Consider the following 24,852-nt stretch of genomic DNA (forward strand, 5'->3'; position numbering starts at 1 on the left):
ATCCACAGCTATGTAGGGGAGTGACTACAGGTGAGGGACTGATTCCTTAGTACCTCCATTTTCTCATTTTTAAGACACAAGTAAAGCAGTAGCTCCAACTCAGTGGGTGCTGAGTGCTGTTACATGAAAGTTAAGGGACAGACATCACACACTGATCAATAAAAGACATGTTTTAACAAGAGACGCTAAATAAGAGACATTTCTACATATGCTAGATATGGTCCTTGGATTTGCCTTAATGGACCCATCTCACTTATTAACTCTTCATAACTGATCCCTCAGGTGTTTGAATTTGTGGTACTTGCCCCAAGTGTAGCCATATACTCTACTTAATGAAGTAAGTAGACATCACAGTAGGAAATATTTGGTTTAATGCTGTCTATTGTTTGCATTAGTTGTTATTATTATTTGTCTCCCCCTAAACAGTGAGGTACTGGAAATCTTCAGGGACACTATAAGTCCCCAATGTAGAAACTCTACTTCTTCAGATCCATACTGTGAGATGGCTGAACCCACAAATAACATGAAAAAGCAAGGGAATAAATTTTCCCAAACAAATCAAGATACTCCAATAACAGAATCCATTGGACAACACAGTGGAAGAAATGTCACAGAGGGAGTTTAGAATGTACATAGTTAAATTAATCTGAGAAGTAAAGGATGGTATAAAAAATAAAATCAGAGAAAAAATAGGAAGTGAAAGATTACTTCAATAAAGAGGCAGAGTTTCGGGGGGGGGGCGGGGAAGCATAAATCCTTGAAATGAAAAAAAACAATAAATCAAATTAAAATTTCAACGGAAAGCATCATCAACAGACTAGACCACTTGGAAGACAGAATCTCAAGCAATGAGGACAAAATACATAATCTTAAGAACAGAGTTAATCACATAGAGAACATGTTAAGAAACCATGAACAGAAGTTGCAAGAACTATGGGATAACATGAAAATACCAAATTTAAGATTTATAGGGGTAAATGAAGGCACAGAGATATTAACCAAAGGAATGCACAATCTTTTCAATGAAATAATATCAGAAAACTTCCCAAACCTAAAGAATAAAATGGAAAATCAAATACAACAGACTTACAAGACCCCATATGTACAAAATTACAATAGATCCATACCAAGGCACATTATAATGAAAATGCCTAACATATAGAATAAGGATAGATTTTAAAGGCTTCTAGAGAAAAATATAGATTATGTATAGTGGGAAAACAATTTATGTCTCAGCTAATTTTTCAACTCAGACTCTCAAAGCTAGGAGGTCCTGGAATAACCTATACTAAGCTCTGAAAGAAAATAGATGCCAACCAAGAATCCCATATTGAACAAAATTAAGTTTCAGATTTTAAGATGAAATAAAAACCTTCCATGATAAACAAAAGTTAAAAAATTGCAACTAAAAAGCTTGCCCTACAGAACACTCTCAACAAAAAAATATTCAATGAAGAAGAAATAAAAAAAGTGAGAACTAGCAAAGGGAGGAATAACACTAAAGGAATAGTTAATAAAGGAGAAACTAATTCAAATAAAAAACTGGAAATAAGCCCAAATGACCAGGAATACAAATCATATCTCAATAATAACCTTGAACATTAATGGCCTAAATTAATCAATCAAAGCACACAGACTGGCAGACTGAATTAAAAACAAGACCCACCAATATGCTTTCTCTAAGAGAGTCACCTCATAGGCAAAGGTGTCCGCAAATTGAATGTGAAAGGATGGGAAAAAACATATCACTCACATGGACAGTTAAACAGGGGTTTCTACCCTCATATCAGATAAAGTGGACTTCAAGCCAAGGTTAATTAGAAGGGACAAAGAAGGACATTTCATACATGCTTAAGGGAATTGTATGTCAACAAAGCATAACAATTGTAAATATTTATGCCCCCAAAAATGCAGTATCTGTGTACATCATACAAACCCTTATCAATTTCAAGAATCAAATAGACCACAATACAATAATGCTGGGTAACTTTAACATGCCTCTATCACCACCAGATAAATCCTCCAAACAAAAACTAAACAAAGAAACTATAGAAGTCAAAAATATAATTGATAATTTAGACTTAACATATATAGAATATTTCATCCATTAATGACTGAATACACTTCCTTCTCAGCAGCACACAGATCCTTCTCTAATATAGACCATGTTATGTAAGCTATCACATATGTTGCCATACATTTGTAATATTACCTTAAAATACTTTTAGCATCTGTTGGGTTATTTTGATAGCTTCCTTTCCATTGATATTAATTTTTGTGTTCTTTCTATTTTCTTGATTAGACTTTTTTATTTTTATCAAATTTCACCTGTATTATTTCTTTCTATTTCATATATTTCTGATCCTACTCTTATTTTTTCTTCCTACTACATAATTTGATTGAAAATAATTTGATTGTTATTCTAGCTTCCTTCTAATACAAGTACTTTAAGTTATAAATGTTCATCTGAGTACTGTTTCATCCCACAGATCCTGATACTTTAGGCTCGTATTATCACTTACTTCAAAGCATTTTTAATTTTCTTTTCTTGTGCTTTCTTCCTTGACCTTTGAGAGACTTATAAGTGTGTCATTTAATTTTGAAATAGTCGACATGTGGGGATGGGGTTTTATATATCTTATGGTGATTGATTTCTTTCTTTTCTTTTCTTTTCTTTTTTTTTTTTTTTGTGCTAGGAATTAACTCAGGGGCACTCAACCACTGAAACACACCCAGATCCCTATTTTGTATTTTATTTAGAGGAAGGGTCTTACTGTGTTGCTTAGCGCTTCACTATTGCTAAGGCTGGCTTAAAATTTGCGGTCCTCCTGCCTCAGCCTCCCAAACTGCTGGGATTACAGGCACACACCACCACGCCCAGCTAAGGTGGTTGATTTCTAGTGTAATAAGTCATTCAGGAAACACAATCTGCATGATTTCAAATTAAAAATAAAAAGCAATGAAATGCTTTTTATGTTGATTGTATTGCTTACATTACATGTCGAACTGATTAAATTGCATACTTCAAATGTGTGTATCTTATTGTACTTTAATTTTCCCTCAATAAAGCTATGACAAAAAATTTAAAAATAAGTAAGTATAGTATCTTAAGAGAGAGATAATAACATGCAAGCAATCTGATAGTACAGATTTAGTTAGAGCTGAAAAGTTTAAAGCAAACAATTTTCTGGGTAAATATGATTTAATCAGAACACCTGAATTAATTAGAATATTTCTTTCCATAAATTTTCAAGTCAAATTTGGATTTTATTGGGCTACCTTTTCGAACTTTCATATTATCCTATTTCAGAGGTGCACTAAAAATCGTCAGGCTCCTCTGAGCCTGTGATAAGAAATTTCTGCCTATAACCTTTGCATTCCATGAAAAAGAAATCCAGATGAATATTGTTTGCAGAGATCATTTCCTGGCTACTCTTCTGAGGACATGAAAAGCATTCAAATTAGGTTTCAAAAAAATAAAGGTAGAAATATTCTCATGGCATTTACGATTTCAAATAGCAAATTCAGCAAGCTGAAGTCAGACATTTCGCTAGTCTTGCTGTTGCTGTTACTATTGTTACTGGGGATTAAATATGGGGGATTCTACCATCAAGCTGTAGCCTCAACCCTTTTTAAAATTTTTAAGAAATTTTGAGACAGAGTCTCACTAAGTAGCTGAGGATGGCCTTGAACTTGTGATCCTCCTGCCTTATCCTCTCCAATAGCTAGTCTTATATATTTTAAGTGCCTGGCTCAACACAAATGCTCAGTGAATTAGCATTTTTATAGTATGTGTTCAAGACACAAAAGCTCAGAAACAGGAAAAGAGAGAGCAGAGATTTAGTTAGAGCTGAAAAGTTTAAAGCAAACAGTTTTTTTTTAACACTTTCTGAAATTAAAGAAGCTATTCTTGGTCAAGGAGCTACAAAACGTTAACACATTTCTTTACTAAAAGATTACAATTATCCCCTTAAGTGGAACTCTGTCTGATATCAATATTAGTTATAAATATCATAGACAACGTCAAAAATGTCTCTATCAGATGAAAAACATCCCCTGAAATAAATATAATAACTTTATAAATGTTTGTTAACTCACATAGCAAAGTTATGGATAAAATTAGTTCAATATGTTCCCAAACTCTCTTTAGCAGCAATTCTAGAAAAACTGTGTATAATTCATGGTAAAAGAAAAGTTCCCTAAACAAGTATACTAAAAGTCCAGCACATCTTCAAAAAACTGCTGGAAAAGAGGCACAGTGTTGACTATTGCAAGGAAATGTAAGTGTACAACAATGCCTAACATGCCCTCTGCCGACCTGCCTCATCATCTAAGATGCTGATCCACTTGGCAACTAGTCTATCCCAACACACTGTAAGGAGAGGCATGAGCTCTGGAGCCAGCAGTAGGGAATTATAAGGAGGTATGTGGGAGAAAATGAAGACCCATTGATCATAGAGTGATGGGGCACAGGAGAAGCCTTGTGGAAAATGAAACATTAGGCCTAATCTATGGAGTACGAGTGAATACATTGTATGCACTTGTACATACCATAAGGATAAGGTAGGCTCTTGCCTATTTGAATCCCTCTATTCAGTACCAAGAGTCATATCAACATCTGAAAATCCCATTGATGAGGTTCGCTGGATAACCCCCACATTCTTGCTCCCTGGTCTCTTTTCAGTGTAACTGAAGGTCATTGTGCTATTCTTGGTTTCTACCAAGGGTGGGGTGAATGGTTTCTGGGAGGGCTCTGACAAAGGATGGGAATAACCCTGGAGGAGCTGGGTGGGGAGACAGGATGAAATTCTAGGCCCTTAGTTTCTACACTATTAACAATTTTAAATTAACATCTACCATCTCAGAAGCAATGCCGTACTTGAAACTGTCATTTTAATCAGGCAAATTATAGAACTACATTATTACTCAAGCTTTATATTCTGGCATTTAATCTTGCAGAAAAAGCAGTGGGAAATATAATTTATTCAATGGTGTAAAACCATTTGCCAATAACCATGTACAAATATGAAAAAGGTGTAAACAGAAGTTACTTTAAATTATATCTTGTTATGTAATTTACATCAGCCAAATCATCTGATTTATAGTTCCATGAGTCAAGAGTTTAAGAGTGGACACTAGAATTTAGAAGTGACTCCAAAGACATCGTTTCCCTATTTCTTCTTCTTTTTGGTTGAGACATTGACAAAGTGGTTAAGAGTAAAGATTTTAAAATAAAATTTGAGATGGACCCCGCCCCAGATTTGCAATTACTAAGTTTTAAGCTCTCTGTCCTCAGGCAACTTTTACTTAACTTTTCTGACCCTCAATAATTCTGTTTGTAAAAAGATGATAATATGACCACCCTATAGAGTTGTTCAGATAAATTTAACACTATATGAAAAAAGTTTGCTATGGTGCTTTCAATTAATACATACTCAAAAGTAATTTCTGTTACTCTGGGATTCACATTGATCTTCATGAAATAGCTATGTGTTCAAGACTAGAATTCTAGCCCCTATATTTTAGACATACAAAAGATATTTTATTAATTATTTCGCCTCAGAAATCAAAGAACCAGAATGTTGGACCAAGAAGCTTGGATTCTGCTCAACACTACTGGTATTGGCTTGGAGATAAAGCCAGGAATCAAAGTGTTTGATTACTTGTTTAACTAATAAGAAGTTTGACATTTCTTCAGAATAGACAAACAGGAAAGAAATAGGGTCATTTCAAAACAAGTAGGTAACTATGCCTAGAGTCAGGATCAAGGTAGCTTTAGATACAGGGGCTATAGAGAAGTTGCACATATTGTATGTATAAATAAATGCATGGCCAAGGGATCCATCAAAATGTTTTAGCTTCTTTTGGTTTAGGGATGCATCCCTAGAAAAGAGAGGAATGAGAATTCTTAGGAAGAGAATCCTTTAAAACACAGACCTGAGATAACTGAAATAAGAAGATTCCATGTTATTAACAAGCACATTCCTTTTTGGATTCCTCAATCTCACCAGTGAGTGACATGTGGAAAGGTCATTTCCTAAACAGGTGAAAAGATGACGAAGAAGGTAAAAGAAGTTCACAGTAGTTGGTTCAATTTCCTGACATGGAAAACCCCAAACACTGTCTAAAATTCCACCAGAATTGCAATTTACTTCTTTAAGGTTATCTATGACGTGAGATAAATCTAAACTTACGACATCAGTTTTTCTTTTCTCTTTCCCTCACTGCCTATCTTTTTCTTTTTTCTTTTCCCTCCCTCCCTCCCTCCCTCCCTCCCTCCCTCCCTCTCTCTCTCTCTCTCTCTCTCTCTCTCTTTCTTTCTTTCTTTCTTTCTCTCTTTCTTTCTTTCTTTCCTTAAGCAATCCTCCCTAGAGAGGCATCACCATCCTTTCAAATACACTTATGAAGAGATGACTTCAGTAACTTGGCAAAACTTCAAAAGAGTATTGCAATTTGAGAATAATGCCATTGTTACTTCTCCTTTTCTTAAAAAAAAAAAGCTTCTCTTTTTCTCAATAGAATGGCTCCTCCTGTCTCCTTCTCTACTCCCAATAAGTAAATAAGAATTCTACCTCAGATGAAAAGAGGTTAAACAGGAGAAAAGATAGATAAGAAGTGACTACAAAGAAGTAGGCAGGTCTGCCAAAGTGAAAGGAGCCTGGGTAGAAGAGAATTTGCAAAGGGAAAGGCTGTGTTGGGATAACTCCAAATTCCAAATTTTAGATACGCTATCCAAGGGTCGGACTTGTTTTGTCTGGTCATACATTCGTACCCCTTGACTTTCAACATGTCTGGTAGAACGTTCTAGATTAACTAATGACCTATTTAAAGTTTATATATGGGAACCCCACAAATTTAAACATAGTTCATATGCTTCTACTACTGCATTTCCCAAAGTATGGGCAAGGTGTCTTCAAGCACCACAGCATACCCATAGAAGAAGACAAAATGTTTCAAAATTACAAGGGCATCAATATAGTGGTGGCATCTGTCAAGTAGACATACACTACTACCTGGAAGTAGGTCACAATTTATCAGACCTTACATCAGACCTTAGCCAAGGTGGTCAACACAAATATCAACATGGAACTGGAAATTAGTGTGGCAATATCCATTCTGATGACAAAGTTTAGGAAATTCCTGTTCATGGGTAACTTGTTAAAAATGACATAAATATAGATCTATATATTCTATTCAATCAAGTGTAATGTTTTTAACTGATTGCTAAGTTGTCAGGCACAAATAGGTAAGGTATTTATATCTAGGTTCTTAACGAAGCTTCTTTCGGCCTAAGGGTACTGTAGGAAAAACCTCCCAGACATCAGTACCCATGAACTGGACAATTTTACAATTTCTGTTATAACATTTTCAAGAATGTATAAAATAGGTGTCAACATCAGAAATAAATGATGCTTTGTTGTCCATTTTTTATATATATAATAGACTAATGCTGGGGAAGTTGTGGCACTAAAAGACTGCACTTAAACATAGGATTCAAAGCTTATACTACCCCTCAGGAAGCAACTTAGGCACCTGCTGATCTAAGAAGCGGCCCTACACAAAGATGAGTGTCAGAGGGAGGAAGTGACATACCGACTAGACTAATCTCCTTGTTTAGTTAGCTGTTTCATTTTCCTGGTTTCTGTTTAGCTTCTACCTATTGTACTATGAAGATTCCTTCAGCCAACCACATTTCATGAGCACTCCTTAGTATGTTTGTAGATAGCAAACATGTATCACCAGTAAGAAGTAAAGGCATGTGTTTTTTACTTTAAATAAATTACATGAAAAGGAAACTCTTGTATCCCTTTTATTCTAAAGTATTATACAGTGGCTTGCAGCTCATCAAAGACTCACTACTAGATGCTGTCAAAATAATTAAGCCATATATTTAATTGGGCAACATTTATAGACTATATGGTTTCATACGTCCTCTTTCCTGGCTTATCTTGGTTCTGTGTCTTGCTTCTTTATTTGCTGGCACAAGAACAGCTGAGTTGCCAATTTAAACTTGTACTTTAATCCAAAGAGTCATAGCTGCGGAGGAGCTCTTGCTACATTACCATGGTTGTCGATTTGACGTAGACATTGTTTTTCAGATGGCAGTTTCCGTCATTCGGCACCACGATGCCTGCCAATTTGCTATCAAGAGCAAGATGAGATGTCTGATCTGTCATCACCAGCAGCAATCTTTTAGCTTCTTTTCGCCATCCAATGTGACTCTTAAAATAAACATGTAATTAGATCTTGTACAATAACATGGATCTGGACTGTGGTCTTTGCCTCAAGTAAAGGATACGTTTGAGTTGACAAACATGAAGTCAGGCTAGAATGATGTGCCCATGTACAATGCTGCTTCATCAATAGCATTCACGTTTATTTCTCTAGCCTCTGTGTCACCACAGTCATTGGACCACACTTAGTTCCTGGCTAGAGACTGCTAGTTTCCACTGGAGAAAGAAAAAGCCAAGTTACAAGGCAGGGCCATAGCGTCGTGTGAATGGGACCACAGGCCATTTATGATTTCTTAGAGTGTGAAGCAGGGAAAAGCAGCTTAATCAGAAAGGCCTGAGCCATGTACGCAAGTTACTCTTTCCTTTGTATATGCATGTCCCTCTCCCAATTTAGCCCCTCTGTAACACTGAGTAACAATGAGTTACACTGGGGACCATAAGAGGAGAAAGTATTCTTCTGTACTATGTTTTCACTCCATAAATCAAAGACAAAATAAAAACGTTGATTCTTGGAACATGTGGCATCTGAGCACTAAAACACACAACAACGATGCAGCTTCTCACCTCACAGACAGCTGCCTGAAGCATGGCGTCAAACCCTCCTTCAGGGGTGTCTATGTTTCCAGAGATCTTTTGTCTGTGAACTGCTTTTTCAAACTCAGTGATGTTTTCTGTCAAAGACAGCACATGGATGTACCCATGGGGAGGCATACAGTCCAAATTGTAGTCACTATATGGGAAAAGAAGAAGTGCAAAGTCTGTTTTGCTTTGCTTCATAAAGTTTCAGAATACTAATAACAGTAAAATTTGTGGAGATGGTAGGAGATGGAAGTAGAATCTTTTTGCCAGAGAAATTTTAAAACTCAAAAATCTATCAAATTAGATAGAAGTTTAACATTGGTGAACATTTCCTTGTGAGCAGGAAATAGAGTTATAAGGTTTGATGTTCAAAAAAACAAAAAGGTTTAATTTTTTTTAAATGTAGGACAACTAAGGGCTTTTGATATGCTGTGAATTCCTAAGAGGAGCATAAGAATTTGCAGTAATTTCCTATCAGAATTTGCCACTGATAACTTTGCAAACATCAGTGACAAGGAAGAGAGAGGAGGAGAATACATTCTTCTATAATATGTTCTCACTTGAGAAATCAAAGAAAATGTAAAAATCTTAAATTCTTTGAGAGTGCTGAGAAATATGTTTGGGGAAATATTTTTGGAAATTTAGTTGAAATATCATATTTTTTAATTTCTAAAAATACAGCATTGCACTAATTTTTAAAGTGGTGCTTGTTGTTGATTATTGATGAGCTATCAAAATTCATTAAAACTGTTTTGACAATCCCATGATATCTCAGAAAGTAAGAACCACTCCTCAGGGTTATTCACCTTCAAGGAGAGACTCAGGAAGCTTCATTAGGAGATAAATCAGCCCTCCTCTGGTCAAACAGATAACAGAGTTATTTTGGTACATTGGAATGTGCAGTGTACGATGAGTTGAGCAATTATAAAAATAGGACATGTATCAAAATAAAATGACTTTTGAAACCAGAACTATACAGATTTATTTCTCTGAATACTCAGCAGGCCATAGGTATTATGTATGAGAAATTGTAACTTAGGTAAGTTCTCTTTTCACGCTAAGCATGTACTCTGTAGAATCCAAATTGCAAAATGATAAGAAAAAAGTCTCAGACATCAATTCCATCCTTTGACACCTTTCTGTGGGATAACTGAACTTTCTTTGAGGTCATGTAAGAAGGAACATAATTAAACCCAATCACGACAGCAATAGTCAGATAAATGAACTACTGGCAAGAAAAAGACTATAAATGTGTCAAACCTTAATTTCACCAATGTGGAACAGTCAGAAAGGAGAAATATAGAATATCCAGACAAGTAATCTATATGTGACAGCATGATTATTGGAAATTAATGCAAAGTGACTAATAAAAAGTAAGGTTTTTTTTTGTGGTGATAAATACTGGATAAATAATATTTGAAGAAATAACAAATTTAAAACCCAAGGTACAAATAAAAGTTTCATATAGGAACAAACTTCTTCCTGAAAATTTTTTTATTCTTACTTAATAAGAAAAAAATATAAATTTTGCCAAGTTCTTCATATAGAAACAAACAAATGAGATTTTACAGGGAAAAATACATTTACTATTAACAGCATCAAGCATTAGATACCTGCATTGATTATGAATCCTTTCAGGGTGGACACTAATGTATGGTGAAACAGTTTTGTCCACATATGAGCCAAATCCAAGGCGGAAGTCACGGGAGAAAAATGCCATTTTTCTAGATAAATCATTTCCAACGGAGTTTAATTTTTCTATGTTATTGTGCATCGATGCTGATACATCAACTAGATAATAAAGATCCACAGGATATTTCTTCAGAGGATGAATTTTCAGCATAAAATTAGCTTCAGCTCCTAATTCAAAGAAAGAAAATGATGATATAGTCTTCATTTTACATATCACAGGATATGCTGTCAATAATTTAGTTGCATTTTAGCACCATGAACAATTATCACAAATTTGCATATTATGAAGTTTAGAATATGCTTGAATAGTTATAAGGCACTTCAAAAATCAATCTATTAGACTCCAAATTCTACAATGCATTTCTCACAGTTCTATAGGCTTGACAAAGATGATAACAAATAGACCAGCTCCATATAATGTAACAAGATACCACCACACAAACCTGTGTGGCCTATTGCCCTCAGTAGCTAAAAAAGCACAGTGTCTCAAAAGGGTATAGATGGTATGCTTATGGAATGATTTGAGGCAAACCAGAAAGATAACTTAAGATGATTGAATGATGCAGGTGTAAATTCATTCTTTTGAGTTAAGGCATATTTATATATGAGATGAGAAACTCTTGTATGAACAGTATGTTAAACTTTTCAAAATAATAAGCATTTCATCAATGAATTAAGTGATAAAGTTCTTCTCATCAGTTATCGAATGAGACAGTGACCTAAAGAATCATACCCAGTGGTACCATGTTGAAGACCTGGAAGATGTCCACCTAACACATAATGGGGATTAAATAAATGCATACTGGAGAGGGATCACTGAGGTGAGGCTTTGGCCTTGATATAAATATAAGTGGATGTGAAAGAGAGTCACCCCAAGGAGAAATGGGGAGTGATTCCCAAGGACAACTGTCTGTAATGTTTAATTTAGTTCTCTGTTATGTCATTTGATTCAAGGACTTGGACCATTCCCCTAGAGTTGGCAGGTCTGCTTTTAATTTAAAATATATTGGGAAAAGTAATTGTTTATAGTTTTAAACAATAAAGGAAATACTTTTAATTGATTAATTGTTCCTGGAGATTATTTTGAGTGGAAAGCATTTTTTTAAACATAAATTTGAATTTGTATACATAATTGATAGACAGGTATTATTATTAAAGGAATCCCCAGATTGACCAAATCTTAATGAATTTAAAGTAGCAGTATTTTCTTTTAAATCATTTCATGAATCAAATGTTTTCAAAGGAATTCCAAATAGTAAGGTTTACCGGCATATAATAATAATTATGGGAAAAGGGGACAATTGATTCATTCCTGATTTTCTGTATGTACAGGAAACCCCTTTAGTACAATGCTCCTAGGGTTGTAGCTCAAGAGTTTGGAAGGAGAAATCAGGTTTGTTTAGTCCAGCCCAGCCCATTCCCTCACCGATTCCCTTTAGATTCTGAGCTGTCTCCAGAGATTTATTTTGTTTAGTTTTGGGACTTCTTATGAACAATCCTGTTCCTGTGAAGTGTTCTGCAATTTGGGTGGATAAATTAAATTTAGGAGAATATTAGAAACTGGTATTCAGGGCCAGATTAATGAGAAATAGCACAACTGTGAAGCGTAGTTTGTGGGACTTGAACTTGAATATGTAATAAAGGGACTTGCACTTTAATGTGTAGTCAGGATTTATTCTTAAATTTTTTAAATTTATTTATTTTTATATTGGGGATTATATCACTTAACCACCAAGCCATGTCCCCAGCCTTTTCTATTTTTATTTTTTAATTTTGAGACAGGGCCTCCCTAAGTTGCTGAGTCTGGCTTTGAACTTTTGATTCTTCTGCCTCAGCCTCCTTATCAGCTGGGATTACAGGCATGCACCACCATGCGTGGTGTATGGTCAGGATTTTTCAAAAAGGTAGAAATGGTTTAGTTGATTTTTTTAACTGTTGGTTTAGGTGTCTTGCTGAAGGCCTGAGGCACTGGCCACGTGGTAATTTTATCTTGGTGAATCACTGCAGTTTATGGTGACTGCCTAAACATGAATGGCTGTTTGTTATTAAAGAGGTGTTACTACATGCAACAGATATTCATCATATTGCACAGGGGTCTCTAAGGTGTGGGTTGGTGACTTTAGCAGAAAGGAGGAGTCTATGTAGTCCCAGCAAAGGGACAGTCCTTGGAGTCCTGTGCTATTCAGAGCATTCCAACCAAATACTAGCCACATGGGGACCTCAGCAAATGCCATCTGTTAATGGTCTAGGAAGCAAAACCTGTCTTTTTGGCCTCGGGAAAGAAGAAGCTATAAGGAAGTCTTATCAAATGCTCAGGATTTAAGGGTGTTGGTTTCTGTGGCTTGATTTTAGATTACATAGATGCTAGCCTTCACATAGGTGCCCTGGTCAGCCAAACTCTTCAGTGTGGACTGAAAGCTCAATAAGATGAGCTTTCAAGATAAGAATGAGAAAAGAGAATCTTTCCATACACAGTCCTTTTAGTCATTGCTAGAGAGAGCAATAATTGCTACTTTTACATGGCAAAGCCCCTGAGTTTCCTGTAACATTCTGGCTTTAAGTGGTCAGCTTAAGATAGTTAGCTCTAGATAGGTTGACCCCAAATCCCACTTTGTTTGTTAAGAAGGAAATTGAAGAGGTCAAACTTGGATTACCACATCTTGCCCGAGAGCTTAAAACATTCCCCACAATGTGCTCTCAAGCTGGCCTTAGATTGTATAATTATATATGAGGGAGAAAAGTCTTGAAGACATGTTTTGTAGGCATTAGTATTCCACTGTAAGAGGCAGCAGAAGTACCTATTCATGGCAGGGTGAGTACTGTGGCCCTATGTAAAACACCAACATAGTTCATACCGGGGTACTACCAACACAGGGATCAAAGACCAGGTGACATTAGAGAAGGATTTAACATATTGGCACAGAAAGAAACATACCTAAAAATATGGCAATGTCTGACTACCATCATCATGAGGCTATTAAAGAAGACAGCAGTGCCTTAGATGCTACTCCGAGAGAGGAGCTATGCAGAGCTGGACTGTGCTTGTGTATTCCACAAAACTGGCATAGATTAGTTGATAAAAACAAGAAAAAAAATTTACTATCCAGCTTCAAAACTACTGAGTTTCTGCCAAAGTCTTTGGGAACTGCCTTTGAATTGGAATATGCACTCAATTCTGAGAATATAATTTAGTTTATGGAAACTACAAAATGGCTTGGAATTGACTTGTTTTTGAATTGGGGTTGGTAAGGGCCAGTGATATGATAGGTAAATGTTAAAAATCTATTTGGGTGTGTGTTTATGCGTATGTCTTTAAGTTATCATCAGATTCTCCTAGATGCAGCACTATCTATTTTCCTTTTTTCCCCCATGGGATTTAAATCACAGTTTCTCACCAATTTTAGGACTTTGTTTTTCCATCATTAAACAGCCCATTCTTACCACTAAACATAGCTGAAGACTGGCTAAAGCCAACTATGAAGAAAGTAGTTATACCTGACTATAATTTGGGGCTAACCATGACATTTCCTCCTTGGTTTTTTTTGTGTAATTTTTTTTTCTTTTATGGATCTAGACTTCTAAATACAAGGTGGAATCAGGTTATTTATAATCTTTTAGCATAAACTCATACTGCTGACACATTTAGGGGCGTTAGAGTAGAAATCTTGTAGCTTATTCTTGAGTCAATTTCCTTATTATTCATTGAGTTAAATATTTGAAATGAATTCCTACAGTATATCACAACATGAGAAGAGATTCCTATCCATTCCAGCCTTTCTTGGATTTTGCCTGGATTATTTCCCATAGTCTCTTCATTTGTCTTCCTCTAGCATGTCACGTTCATGCAGTCACAACACCAATGAGTCCATCTTTTTAAAACTGAAAATTGCTCTGTCATTCCCTGCTTAAAATTTTTCAGTAGCTCTCCATCAGATGGTTAATGTCCAAATGGCTAAACATGGTGTATTAAAGTGCCTCTGTAATTTTGATTCTATCTACATCTTTAGCAAAACAGAACTGCTTATAAGTGCCCACATACACACCACAAATATATATTCCTATTCCCTGTTTATGTTACTTCTTTTGCCTGTGGTGTCCTACCCTCCCTCTTTTTATGTAATTACTGCTTGGAGACACTGCTCAGTAATCTGCTCCTCCCTGGATTGGGGTTATCCCTCCCTGTGTTTCCATAACAACCAGATCATACAACCATTATAATGTTTACCATATAATTATGAGATTCCATACAGAACATCTTTATCTTCTTTAGTAGCTAAGAGCTACTGAACAAGATAGCTTGCGTAGAATATTTAACAGTATTTGGTACCTGGTAAATACACATGTGTAAGTAGTTATTACCATTACTACTACTAGATTCTAAACAACAACATTGGGGTAAGAAGTGTTTTTGTCTCTGAAGTCTTTGTGTTTGGCACATGCATAGTCTGTAACTGTACAATATAAAAGTCTTTTCCATGTTCTATGACTACATTGTGTTTGAAGTACTTTGGGGACACCATATCTAAAGGACGAGAAAGAAGCTAGTATCTAGAACTTCTTTCCCATAATGTAGGAAGAGTTTGGAGTTTCTTTAAGAGGAAAAATATCACCTGGCCCCAAAATGTTCACACTGCCACCTTTATTATTGCCAGGGATGCTCACTCCTCATCTCTTTTGAGATTTTAAAGGATCAAATCCTTATTTTCTTCAATGAACTTCAAAGGGGAGAAGTGAGTCTGTGACACAGAATGAGAAAAAGGACTTGGAGGAAAGTTGATGACCTACTTAGACATATTGCCAGTGACTAGTTTGAATAGCCCCAAGAAACAAAAGAGGTTAGAATGTGTTCTAAACTACTCAATAATAATGTGAGCATCTCTGATGTTCTGGCTACAATAAACATGGCTGGCACTAAGAAAAGACAACTGAAAAAAAATGTTCTGCATAAGATGAAATTGAAAAATCACAAGAAAATGTGGAAAACTGTAGGAGGAAGAAGAAGCCAAAGTTTACTCATTACATTTGAGCAGAGGAAGGAGAAGTCCTCTTGACACAGGATTGGATTTAAAACAGAAAGACACAGACTGGAGCACATTTCTGAATTTGGGGGAGGGGGAAGTAAATGGGGATATGTGCCAGGGTCGGGGAAATGTATGAGTCTCTGTTTTTTGTGGGGAGGGAGGTTAACTTTGAAATTAAGAAAGAATAAAACATTCCAGATTTTTTTTAAATTAAATTTCCCTAAATTACAGGAATTTTCCCCTTATAATATTAAAATAAATCAAGGTTGAAATTTTTCTTAAATCAGTAGAAGTCTAATCTTTATCACGTACAAGTATTATTTCCAAATTAAAATTAGAGAATTCCCTTCTCTCATTTTTCCTAAAGTTTGAATCTCATTGTCCTTAGAGAACAACAACTAGAATCAATAGTTTATTTTTGTTATTATTTTTACATAAGATTGATATGTAAAAATAAGGTAAAGTTGAAGGAATGAAAAGTAAAAGAAAATGTCATTTTTTCAACCTCATTTAAAATACTCAATTTTAAATATAGTCCTATAAACTATAGATTCTTTAAGGACTCTAGTCAGTGTGTTATAATAAAAATATCCATAAAAATTTTATAATAATAACTGTGCTTCAGGTTTTGAATTTTTATTAGATAAGAAGAAAGTGATAATCTATAAACAAATCAAAGTTAATACTGTGATAAACATTTTACATTTAGGTGTGTGTTATATCAAGTCTTCAACTCTTATATGTCTCATGGTGGAAAAGACTTTTACATTGTACAGTTACATTTCTATCTGTAGGTAGTAAACTACAACTATCTATGCTACACCCCAAATCTGGTATGTCTCTGATGATAAGACTCATTATTTATACAAACATATTTCAACTTAATAAATACCTGTTATATATGAAGATTTTAATGTATAGTTCTGCTTTAAGGAGCTCAGAGCTTTGTTGGATAAATGATTTATACATATTAGACAATTAGGCTAATTTGTACACAGAAATTCAAATAGTAGTGGTTCATGGAATAAAATCAAGCTTCATAGTGATTAGAATGGAATGGATGCCTATCTCCCCTTTTGTTCCCTTACTCCCCTGATCTCATCCATATTTCCTCCACTTGCCATCTCCCATGGATGTCTCTGACACTTTTCTATCTCTAACCCATTTCTCCTCCCTGAGCTTCAGCCTCACATGGTCCCAACTGAACTCAACACCAGGCCCTCCATATGGGGCTACATATCCTACCTCACCTATTTGCTTGAGCCTGATCCCTGGAGTCCTTCACAGCTTAACAATCACCAAACCTGTGGATTCCACTCTCCATCCTCCCTCAAGTCCATCCAGCTTTCTCCTATCTCATTCTTATTATCATTATTTCTGTACAGCACTGAAGCCATTTCCCAACTTTTCAACTGGTAATCTATAGTCTGAGAAAAACTCAGACACCTTTATATCTTCAAAAGGGAAAAAGCCAAATTCATTACAGTGTATAAATTTAATGTAACACACAAGTAGAAAAATGCAATTTAATTTTAAAATCTCATATTTTCCAAAGAGCAAGCCATTTTAAGGATTTGGTTACATTCATTAGAGGCAAATAATAAATAAACTTCATATATGATAGCTTGCTAAAAATTAGTATTTAATTAGAAAAATAATAATAATAAAAATTCTATAGAGAGGTAGATCACATCAAACACACACACACACACACACACACACACACACACAGAGAGAGAGAGAGAGAGAGAGAGAGAGAGAGAGAGAGAGAGAGAATAAGCTTAGGAAAGGTATTTGGAATTTTTAGTACTAGGAGAAAGGCAACAACAACAACAACAACAAAAAACAGATAACGAGACAAGTAATATCTAATAAACTGAAGACATTAAAAAAATTGAAGAGGAAATGCTCACTCATGAACGTCCAAACTAGAGTTCAAATATTCTTGTGAATCATATGATAATATACATTAAAAACCTAAATAAATTTACATACATTTGACTTAGTGTTATGGTTTGGATCTTAAATGTCCCCTAAAAGCCCACATGCTAAAGGCAGCCTGTGGTGCTATTGGGAGGTGGGGAAGCCTTGGCCTAGATGGAGGAAGTTAGGTCAGGGAGTATGCTCTTGAAGGAGACTGGGATTCCCTGCTCTTTCTTCTTTTTCTCTTTACTCTGTGGCCATTTGATGTGACCAGGTTTTGTGCAACATGTTCTTCTGTCATAATGTTCTGCTTTGACCAAAAGCCACAGAGTGACCATGAACTGATATTTCCGACACCATGAACCAAAATAAATTTTTCCTCACTTTAACTCATATTGTCCTTAGTCTCAGAGGTGAAACATGTATAAAAATGTAAATATAGTATATAAAATATAATTAAATAATAATGAGAATATAGTTATAATGTAACCATTATAATTATATTAATATTAGTAGATATAATATATAAACTCTTGGTTTTATTTCCAACATATTTTAATGCATGTGTGTCAATTTCATTAAAGTAGTCACAAAACTGAAAATTTGGGGTCTACTGGGTTAAGTCAATTATCTCAGGTACTTCTTGAGAGTGATGGAAAACTGATTGATACACCCACCAAATGTATTTCTATAAATGTATTCAGAAGAAATATGCTGTTATGTATCAAAACACACTAATAATGTTTCAATAAATATTTGTTTAAAATACATTTGAATTTGATTGAAATTGTCTGATATTTATGGATTTCCTTGAATTTTTTTTCGTACCAGGGATTGAACTCAGGGACACTCACCACTGAGTCACATCCCACCCCTATTTTGTATTTTATTTAGAGACAGGGTCTCATTGAGTTGCTTAGTGCCTCACTTTTGCTGAGGCTGGCTGTGAACCCTTGATCCTCCTGCCTTAGCCTCCCAGCCATTGAGATTATAGGCATGCACTACCATGCCTGGCATTGAATTTTGTTATATTTATGGAATATGTTTTTGAAGAACTGCCTTGGTTATGATATTATCTTCCTATTTAAGTATATAAAATTCTTTTCTATTTATTCATAACTTGCTTTACATAGTACAATGGATTCTGCCATATTTTTTTTTAAAGTTTGTTCCTAGATAATTCATATTTAAAGGTTTTTCCTATGAGTTCATCTTTTATCATAATTGATACTGCATAGCAAATTGAGTTTGAATATTGTAAAAAACAACATGCCACAATAAAAAAAAAGTTAATAGTTTTAGTTGATTTGTTTGGATTTTTCAGGTAGATACATAATGATAAGTTTGCTTGATTTTCACAAAATGCTTAAAATTCCTATTTGGTTTTCATATCTAATTATGTCTATGTACAACTTCTAGAATAAATATAAATATATATAATATAAATATATATTCCTTAATATACATTAAGTAAGTATTCTTTAATTTAAGTGCCAGGAATGGGCACTAAATTTTATTAAATGATTTTTCAGTAACTAAAGAGATAACAATACATTTTATCTATTTTTACCAGACTGAGATTGCAAAAATACATCAATTCCAAGAATCAATTATCTTTGGTTTATTACCTTAAGCTTATTTGTTTGATGATATTATTTTTAGCATATGTAGTCTAATTTATTTGCTAAAATTCCATTATAACCTTGATAGTGGGATAATACTAATCTTATAACAATTGAGAAGCCTCCAGGATATACCTAAATTTACCTGTTTATACGAAATAGGATGATATATTTCTTGAAAATTTGAATGTACATGAAACATTTATTACCATAAAAACATTCAGGCCTAATATATATATATATATATATATATATATATATATATATATATATATATAAATATATACAGGCATATATATTATATAAAATATGCTATAATAAATATAAGTAAATAATTATGTATTTATTGAAAAATGTTAACATTTTTTAAAAATTTAAAAATTTTTACCATATATTTTATGCTTAATATTTTATTGTTCTCTTTTTAAATATTTGTTTCTGTGACTATAGTTTACATAAATAGATTATTCATTTTTTGTTGTCTTAATTAGATTTGCCAATAATTTACTTATTTTATTATTGGGCTTTAGCTGTTGGATTATACATCCATTTTGTATTTTTCTTTTTCTTTTACATTTCATTACTTTTTTAAAATTTATGACTTCCTTACTCTTTTTTTATGGCTATTTTGTTTCTTGCTGTTTTTCTATCTTTGTTTGAATACAAGTTCATCTTTACTTATTCTTTTTAAAAATTAGAGTATTTAATGTTTTGAATTTTCCTGACAACAATTTTAGTCACATCCATATATTTTAATGTTTTTGTTACTGTTATTATTAGTCTATAACTAGAGTTTTGATTTATTCTGTAGTTGGGATTATTTAGAAGAAGTTTTTCTTAATTTTTATGTTATTTAATATTTATTTATCTTTTTGTATTGATTTCAAATTTTATTGCAGTGTGCTCAAAGATGTTGGCCTATAAAAATAGTTTTTGTTTTTTGGAACTGAGTTTTCTTGTTTAAAATATGATTAATGTCTAAAAATATTCCATGGACTTTATAAAATAATATTCTATATATCAAGTGTTACAGACTGAATTGTATTTGCACCAAATATATATGGTAAAGCTCTAATCCCCAATGTGATGATATTTGGAGACGGGCCTTTGGAAGATAATTAGGTTTAGTTAGGTGAGGTCATGACAGCGACCTTCTAAGAAGAGAAACTAGATATTCTCTCTCCCTCTTTCTGACATGTGCCATGTGACACATCAAAAAGGTGGCCCACTGTAAGCCCTCTCCAGGAACCAAATCTGCTACATTTGTAGCCAATCTAGAACTCTGAGACAATAAATTTCTATTGTTTGTGCCACTCAGTATATGGTATTGTTATGACAGCCAAATAAAGTGTCAAGTTTATTGATTATGTTTAATTGTTGAGCTGTATTATATAGTTCCTATGTACTTTATCTGCAAATATTACCAGTTGTATTTTAAAATTCCCTTAAAATGAGCACCTATTGAAAGAAAACGAAGAGTGGAAAGGCTAGAGGCTAGAATACTGGGAGAAAGATTTGTAATAGAGATAAATATCAACAACTTGTCCTCAAATTCAAGTATGCTCTGGGGAACATGCCCAGACACACATCAGAAAGTCAAAATATAACTGAATGAAGTGGATGTTACTGTTTGTTGTTGATACATACAGTCTGAAAAAGGCAACTCCCTGGATTAAGACCCTGAAGTCTTTTATGAACAGTAGAAAAGCCACCAGATGAGAGTATTACTGGGGATATGGAAATGTTTAAGAAATTGGGGATTTTGGAAGGAGTTTAGGGGAAAACCTAGGTCAGTTTATATAGATTAGAAAACTGGGCGGATGAACCTTAGAATAACAGGAAGAAAAAAAAAATCACTAAAGACCATCGAGCAACCATAGCATTAAAAGGATGTATGTCAATAGAGCTCCATGTGAATATCTAAGGGAAGATTTTAATGAATATATTGAGTTAAAAAGAGCACATCATTTTTGTTTCTCTCCCTCTCTCTTTCTAAGAACTCAACCACACTTTTTTTTTTCAATTAAAGGTGGCAAGAGCTGCAATCTCTCTAACCTAATTACTTTCCTTTTTGTGTACACCCTTCTACCTTTCCAACTGTTGCTCATGTATGTCCATCCTGGGCTATGTCATTGCTTTATCTGATGAAGAGCACAGTTTTAATTGAAAGCTGGGAACATGCCTAGGGCCAAGAGAGAAGTGGACTTTGTTTTTCTGGTAACCAAAGAGTCAGGAAGAAATATTGAGCTTTTGGAATGGGATATGGAGTGTTTCAAGAATGATTATTCAAAAAAATTAATGACAAGATATGACCACGCACACCAAAATAATGAAGGCTTGAAAGTAATTTCATACTGAGCTAAACCAATTTATCTAATTGAATGATGCATACTCGTGTACCTTGACGTATCTGCTGTATGTAGTTTGTATAGTGGAATTATCTGGAGGAAATGAATACTTTCCAGAAGCCTACAACACATGCAAACTGTGGTAAACTCTGTGATGGAAGGGGAAGTCCTGCAGAAGTATAGGAGCAAAGGTATACATTAATGTCAAGGTTATTACAAAGCTGGTCAAGGTAATAATGATAATCATGACTTCATGTTTTGTGTTGAAAAATTCATCCCAAAGGTTTTAAGTACTTAGTTTAACATCTGCTAATTAATCAATCAATCAATCCAGTAAACATTTATAGATTTTTTTTTACTATATACCAGCTCTCAGCTAAGAATGGAAGAATGAGTACAAATATATTTCCTTCTTGCAGGGGAGAAGGAACACAATTACACCACAATGTGATTGAATTATAGGATCAGAACACATAGTTATTATATGTGTGGGTCAGGTTTGCATGGTGTCTAAAGTCACAGAGCTAGCTAGAAGCATAATAAAACCCAGAATTCTAATTTCTTGATTCTGAGCTCACTGTGGTCTCTACAATAATACTGCCTGCCACATAATGTTAAATGCAAGCAAATTATTATGAATTGCAATTTCAATCATTATAGGTTTATTTGAAAAAAATCACCAAACCTGGACGCAGCTGAATTGACACTTCTCCTGGTGTCACTTGAGTGTTAATTTCATTTTCACTTGGTATGATTACACGCACAGATGGGTATTCTATCGAATCAACCGAACAGCCTTTGCTTATTAAATTGGAAACAATATCACAACGTTCGATTCTTGATCCACCTGAAATAAAATCCTGTTTAAAAAAAAGAAAATCACTGATGTTTTCAGTTTATATCATCTCAGTTATAACCAAAGAAAGTATATACATAGCAAATATTTAAAATAAGCCATTTTCAGGGCAGAACAAATTATGCAACTGTTTAAATTAGTTGCATGTTTCCAATAAGAACAGTGGCATATTTGTCATAAATAAAACTTTAATTTCTAAATCTCATTTTAAAAGAATAAAATGAATTATTAAAGAGGAGATTGAACTCAAGCACTTTAAATGTTGTTAACTGATCACTGTAAAGTTATACTGTCTTGATTCTTTCTAAATATTTTACTTTGGAAAGACAGATCCAGAAGAAAATTCAGCCAAAATAGACCACTCATTGGTTCCAAATGTGAGTCTCAGTTCTCAAAGGACTCAACTGGTGTGTTTATTATATACTGTTATGTTTGGAATATGAAAGCAAGTCCTTAGAAATACATGCCTAATTAAATGCCAAAAATTCATAAAAGAATAAATTGGAAATCTAATTTCTTAGACCATAAAGTTGTCTAGCCTCTTATACACACAACAGCCTAAAAGCAATTCAGTAAACTAATGGAGATGTTCATGATGACGTGGAGAGATATAATATTGCAGATCAAATTCTCCTGACTTTGCAACTGAATCTAAAATTTTCACTACTTAGCCTTGAGTAGTTGAGAGTTATCTAAGAGACATGCAATAAACTTGGAATTAATGCAATAACCTTATTAATTTATCCTTAGGGAAAAAAATTTATATATTTATTTTTCATGTAAACATTTGGGATTTTTTCCTAAGAATGGAAAGTGTATTGAAAATATGAAAATATATTTTATTATGCATAACATTGGCCTGAGTTATTTGGGGTATTTGATTACAAATGAGCTGGGTATTTGCTCAGCAATATTCCTAGCAATGGCTATATAGATTCATCATTCAATCATTTCTCCTTTAATTAAGATGATATAAAGAATTGGATTTTTAATATATTCATAACTAAATTAAAGAATGTTGATTGAATATGTGCTGAAGGACAATAATTTGGTAGGTGCTGGGGTAATGAAATGGATAGAGAATGGCAGATAGAGCTCTTATCGTCAAAATCAACAGACTATGGGTGAATTCACACATTAAGAAAGTAAATATAACTGTTATGGGAATTAAATTTAGGGGGAACACAGAATATCACAGGGCATGGAAGAAGGGGATTATCAAGTTGAGTGTTGAATATGAGGTCACTAATTATAACCAGGGACAGCCATGGCACATTCATACAAAATCTTCATTCTTTTCTCAAATAGAGCAGGGTATGGCAAACTAGGGTCAGTGAGATGATCCAGACTTCAGCTTATTTTTCTATGGTTTAAGTGCCAAAAAATTATTTATACATTTTAAAAGCCTGTAACATAACAACAAAAGAAAACTGTGTGATAGGGATGGTGTGTGACCCACAGAGTCTAAATGAATTATGTAGTCCTTTATAGTGCTCGTCCTGAATTAGAGCCTGCCTCATCCTGTAATACATGCATTAACTAAAAGGCAAAAGGGAACATGTCTTTCTTTCCAATCAAAATCTCCAGGTGACATTTGATAAGTTCATTATGGAAACAGAAACATTCAGTTTGCTTTGTTGATTAATCATATTCCAGAAATTGAAAATAGCCAAAGCCTTAGTTTCTTTTATCTGAATTTATTCTATGTACTCTTAAAACATTCTATGCATATGTGATAGAATTTATAAACAACATGGAGTTCCCTGGAGGGAGGTAGCAAATAACTGCTATAGTATGTGTCACATTCTTCCCCACAGGCTAAGTGGGGGACCTCATTTCTCCCAAGTAGGGGATACTTATAGTACACAAAGCTTGGTACATGTGTGCTTGATCATGTGTCAGATGACATGTTACAAAGACCACATGCATTTTACAGATGTAAAAACCTAGGACTTCAAGGCATGGAAAGGAGATAAAGTACAAATAGCTTTATTTTCTTCTTTTCAGCCGGTCAGAGACTGTTATTTGTGCATACAGAATGGAGAAGAAAGGAGGGGTGTCATTTACTGTAACTATACATCAGTTTATGCCATGTGACCTTTAAATGTCAAATAGTTTTGCTGAAATCGGCAAAATGTTCTCTATTATTTTGCAATATCTGAATCAGCACAGCTGTTTTTATCCCATTGTAAAAACTAAGTCAGAAAAACATTGCCAATTGGCCAATTAGGTTTGAAAAGGGAAGAAAAGACTGTGGCATCATACTCAAGAATGGAATGTTGCTCCTGCCCATTGTGGCCTACTTTTCACTTTGTACAAAAGAAAAGCAATTTGAAACCACACCCTTTTAATTTTTGATATTTTGTGTCATTTTAACTTATTCTAATCTTTATGCTTTGTTTTTTTCCTACAAGAAGAACAAAAGCAAATTCATAGTCTAAGTTTCTACATCTAAAATGTCTCTGAGAATGAAAAGGTCAGGTTGAAGTTACCCTGTCAAGTTTTTTTTATCAGTTGTTACTTTTATCTGTTTTCATATAGTATTCTGGTGATATAAATAGCTCAAGTTTTCCCCCT

The 24,852-nt window shown here is 34.2% G+C and overlaps 1 protein-coding gene across 2 annotated transcripts in view; it reads right to left on the minus strand.

Moving 5' to 3' along the window:
• The window catches only part of ITGB8 (integrin subunit beta 8), an 86,851-nt gene that overhangs the window by 25,016 nt on the left and 36,983 nt on the right, over positions 1-24,852 (minus strand). For both annotated transcript variants that reach the window (XM_081283764.1, XM_081283763.1), the window contains exons 3-6: positions 22,105-22,279; positions 10,427-10,673; positions 8,799-8,964; positions 8,064-8,222 (exon numbers count right to left, since the gene is read on the minus strand). In XM_081283764.1, coding sequence (XP_081139890.1) covers positions 8,064-8,222; positions 8,799-8,964; positions 10,427-10,673; positions 22,105-22,279 — 747 coding nt within the window. The remainder of the gene's footprint in view (positions 1-8,063; positions 8,223-8,798; positions 8,965-10,426; positions 10,674-22,104; positions 22,280-24,852) is intronic.

Source organism: Spermophilus citellus (assembly GCF_964194105.1).
Source record: "Spermophilus citellus genome assembly, chromosome: 3".
Taxonomy (NCBI): Eukaryota; Metazoa; Chordata; class Mammalia; order Rodentia; family Sciuridae; genus Spermophilus; species Spermophilus citellus.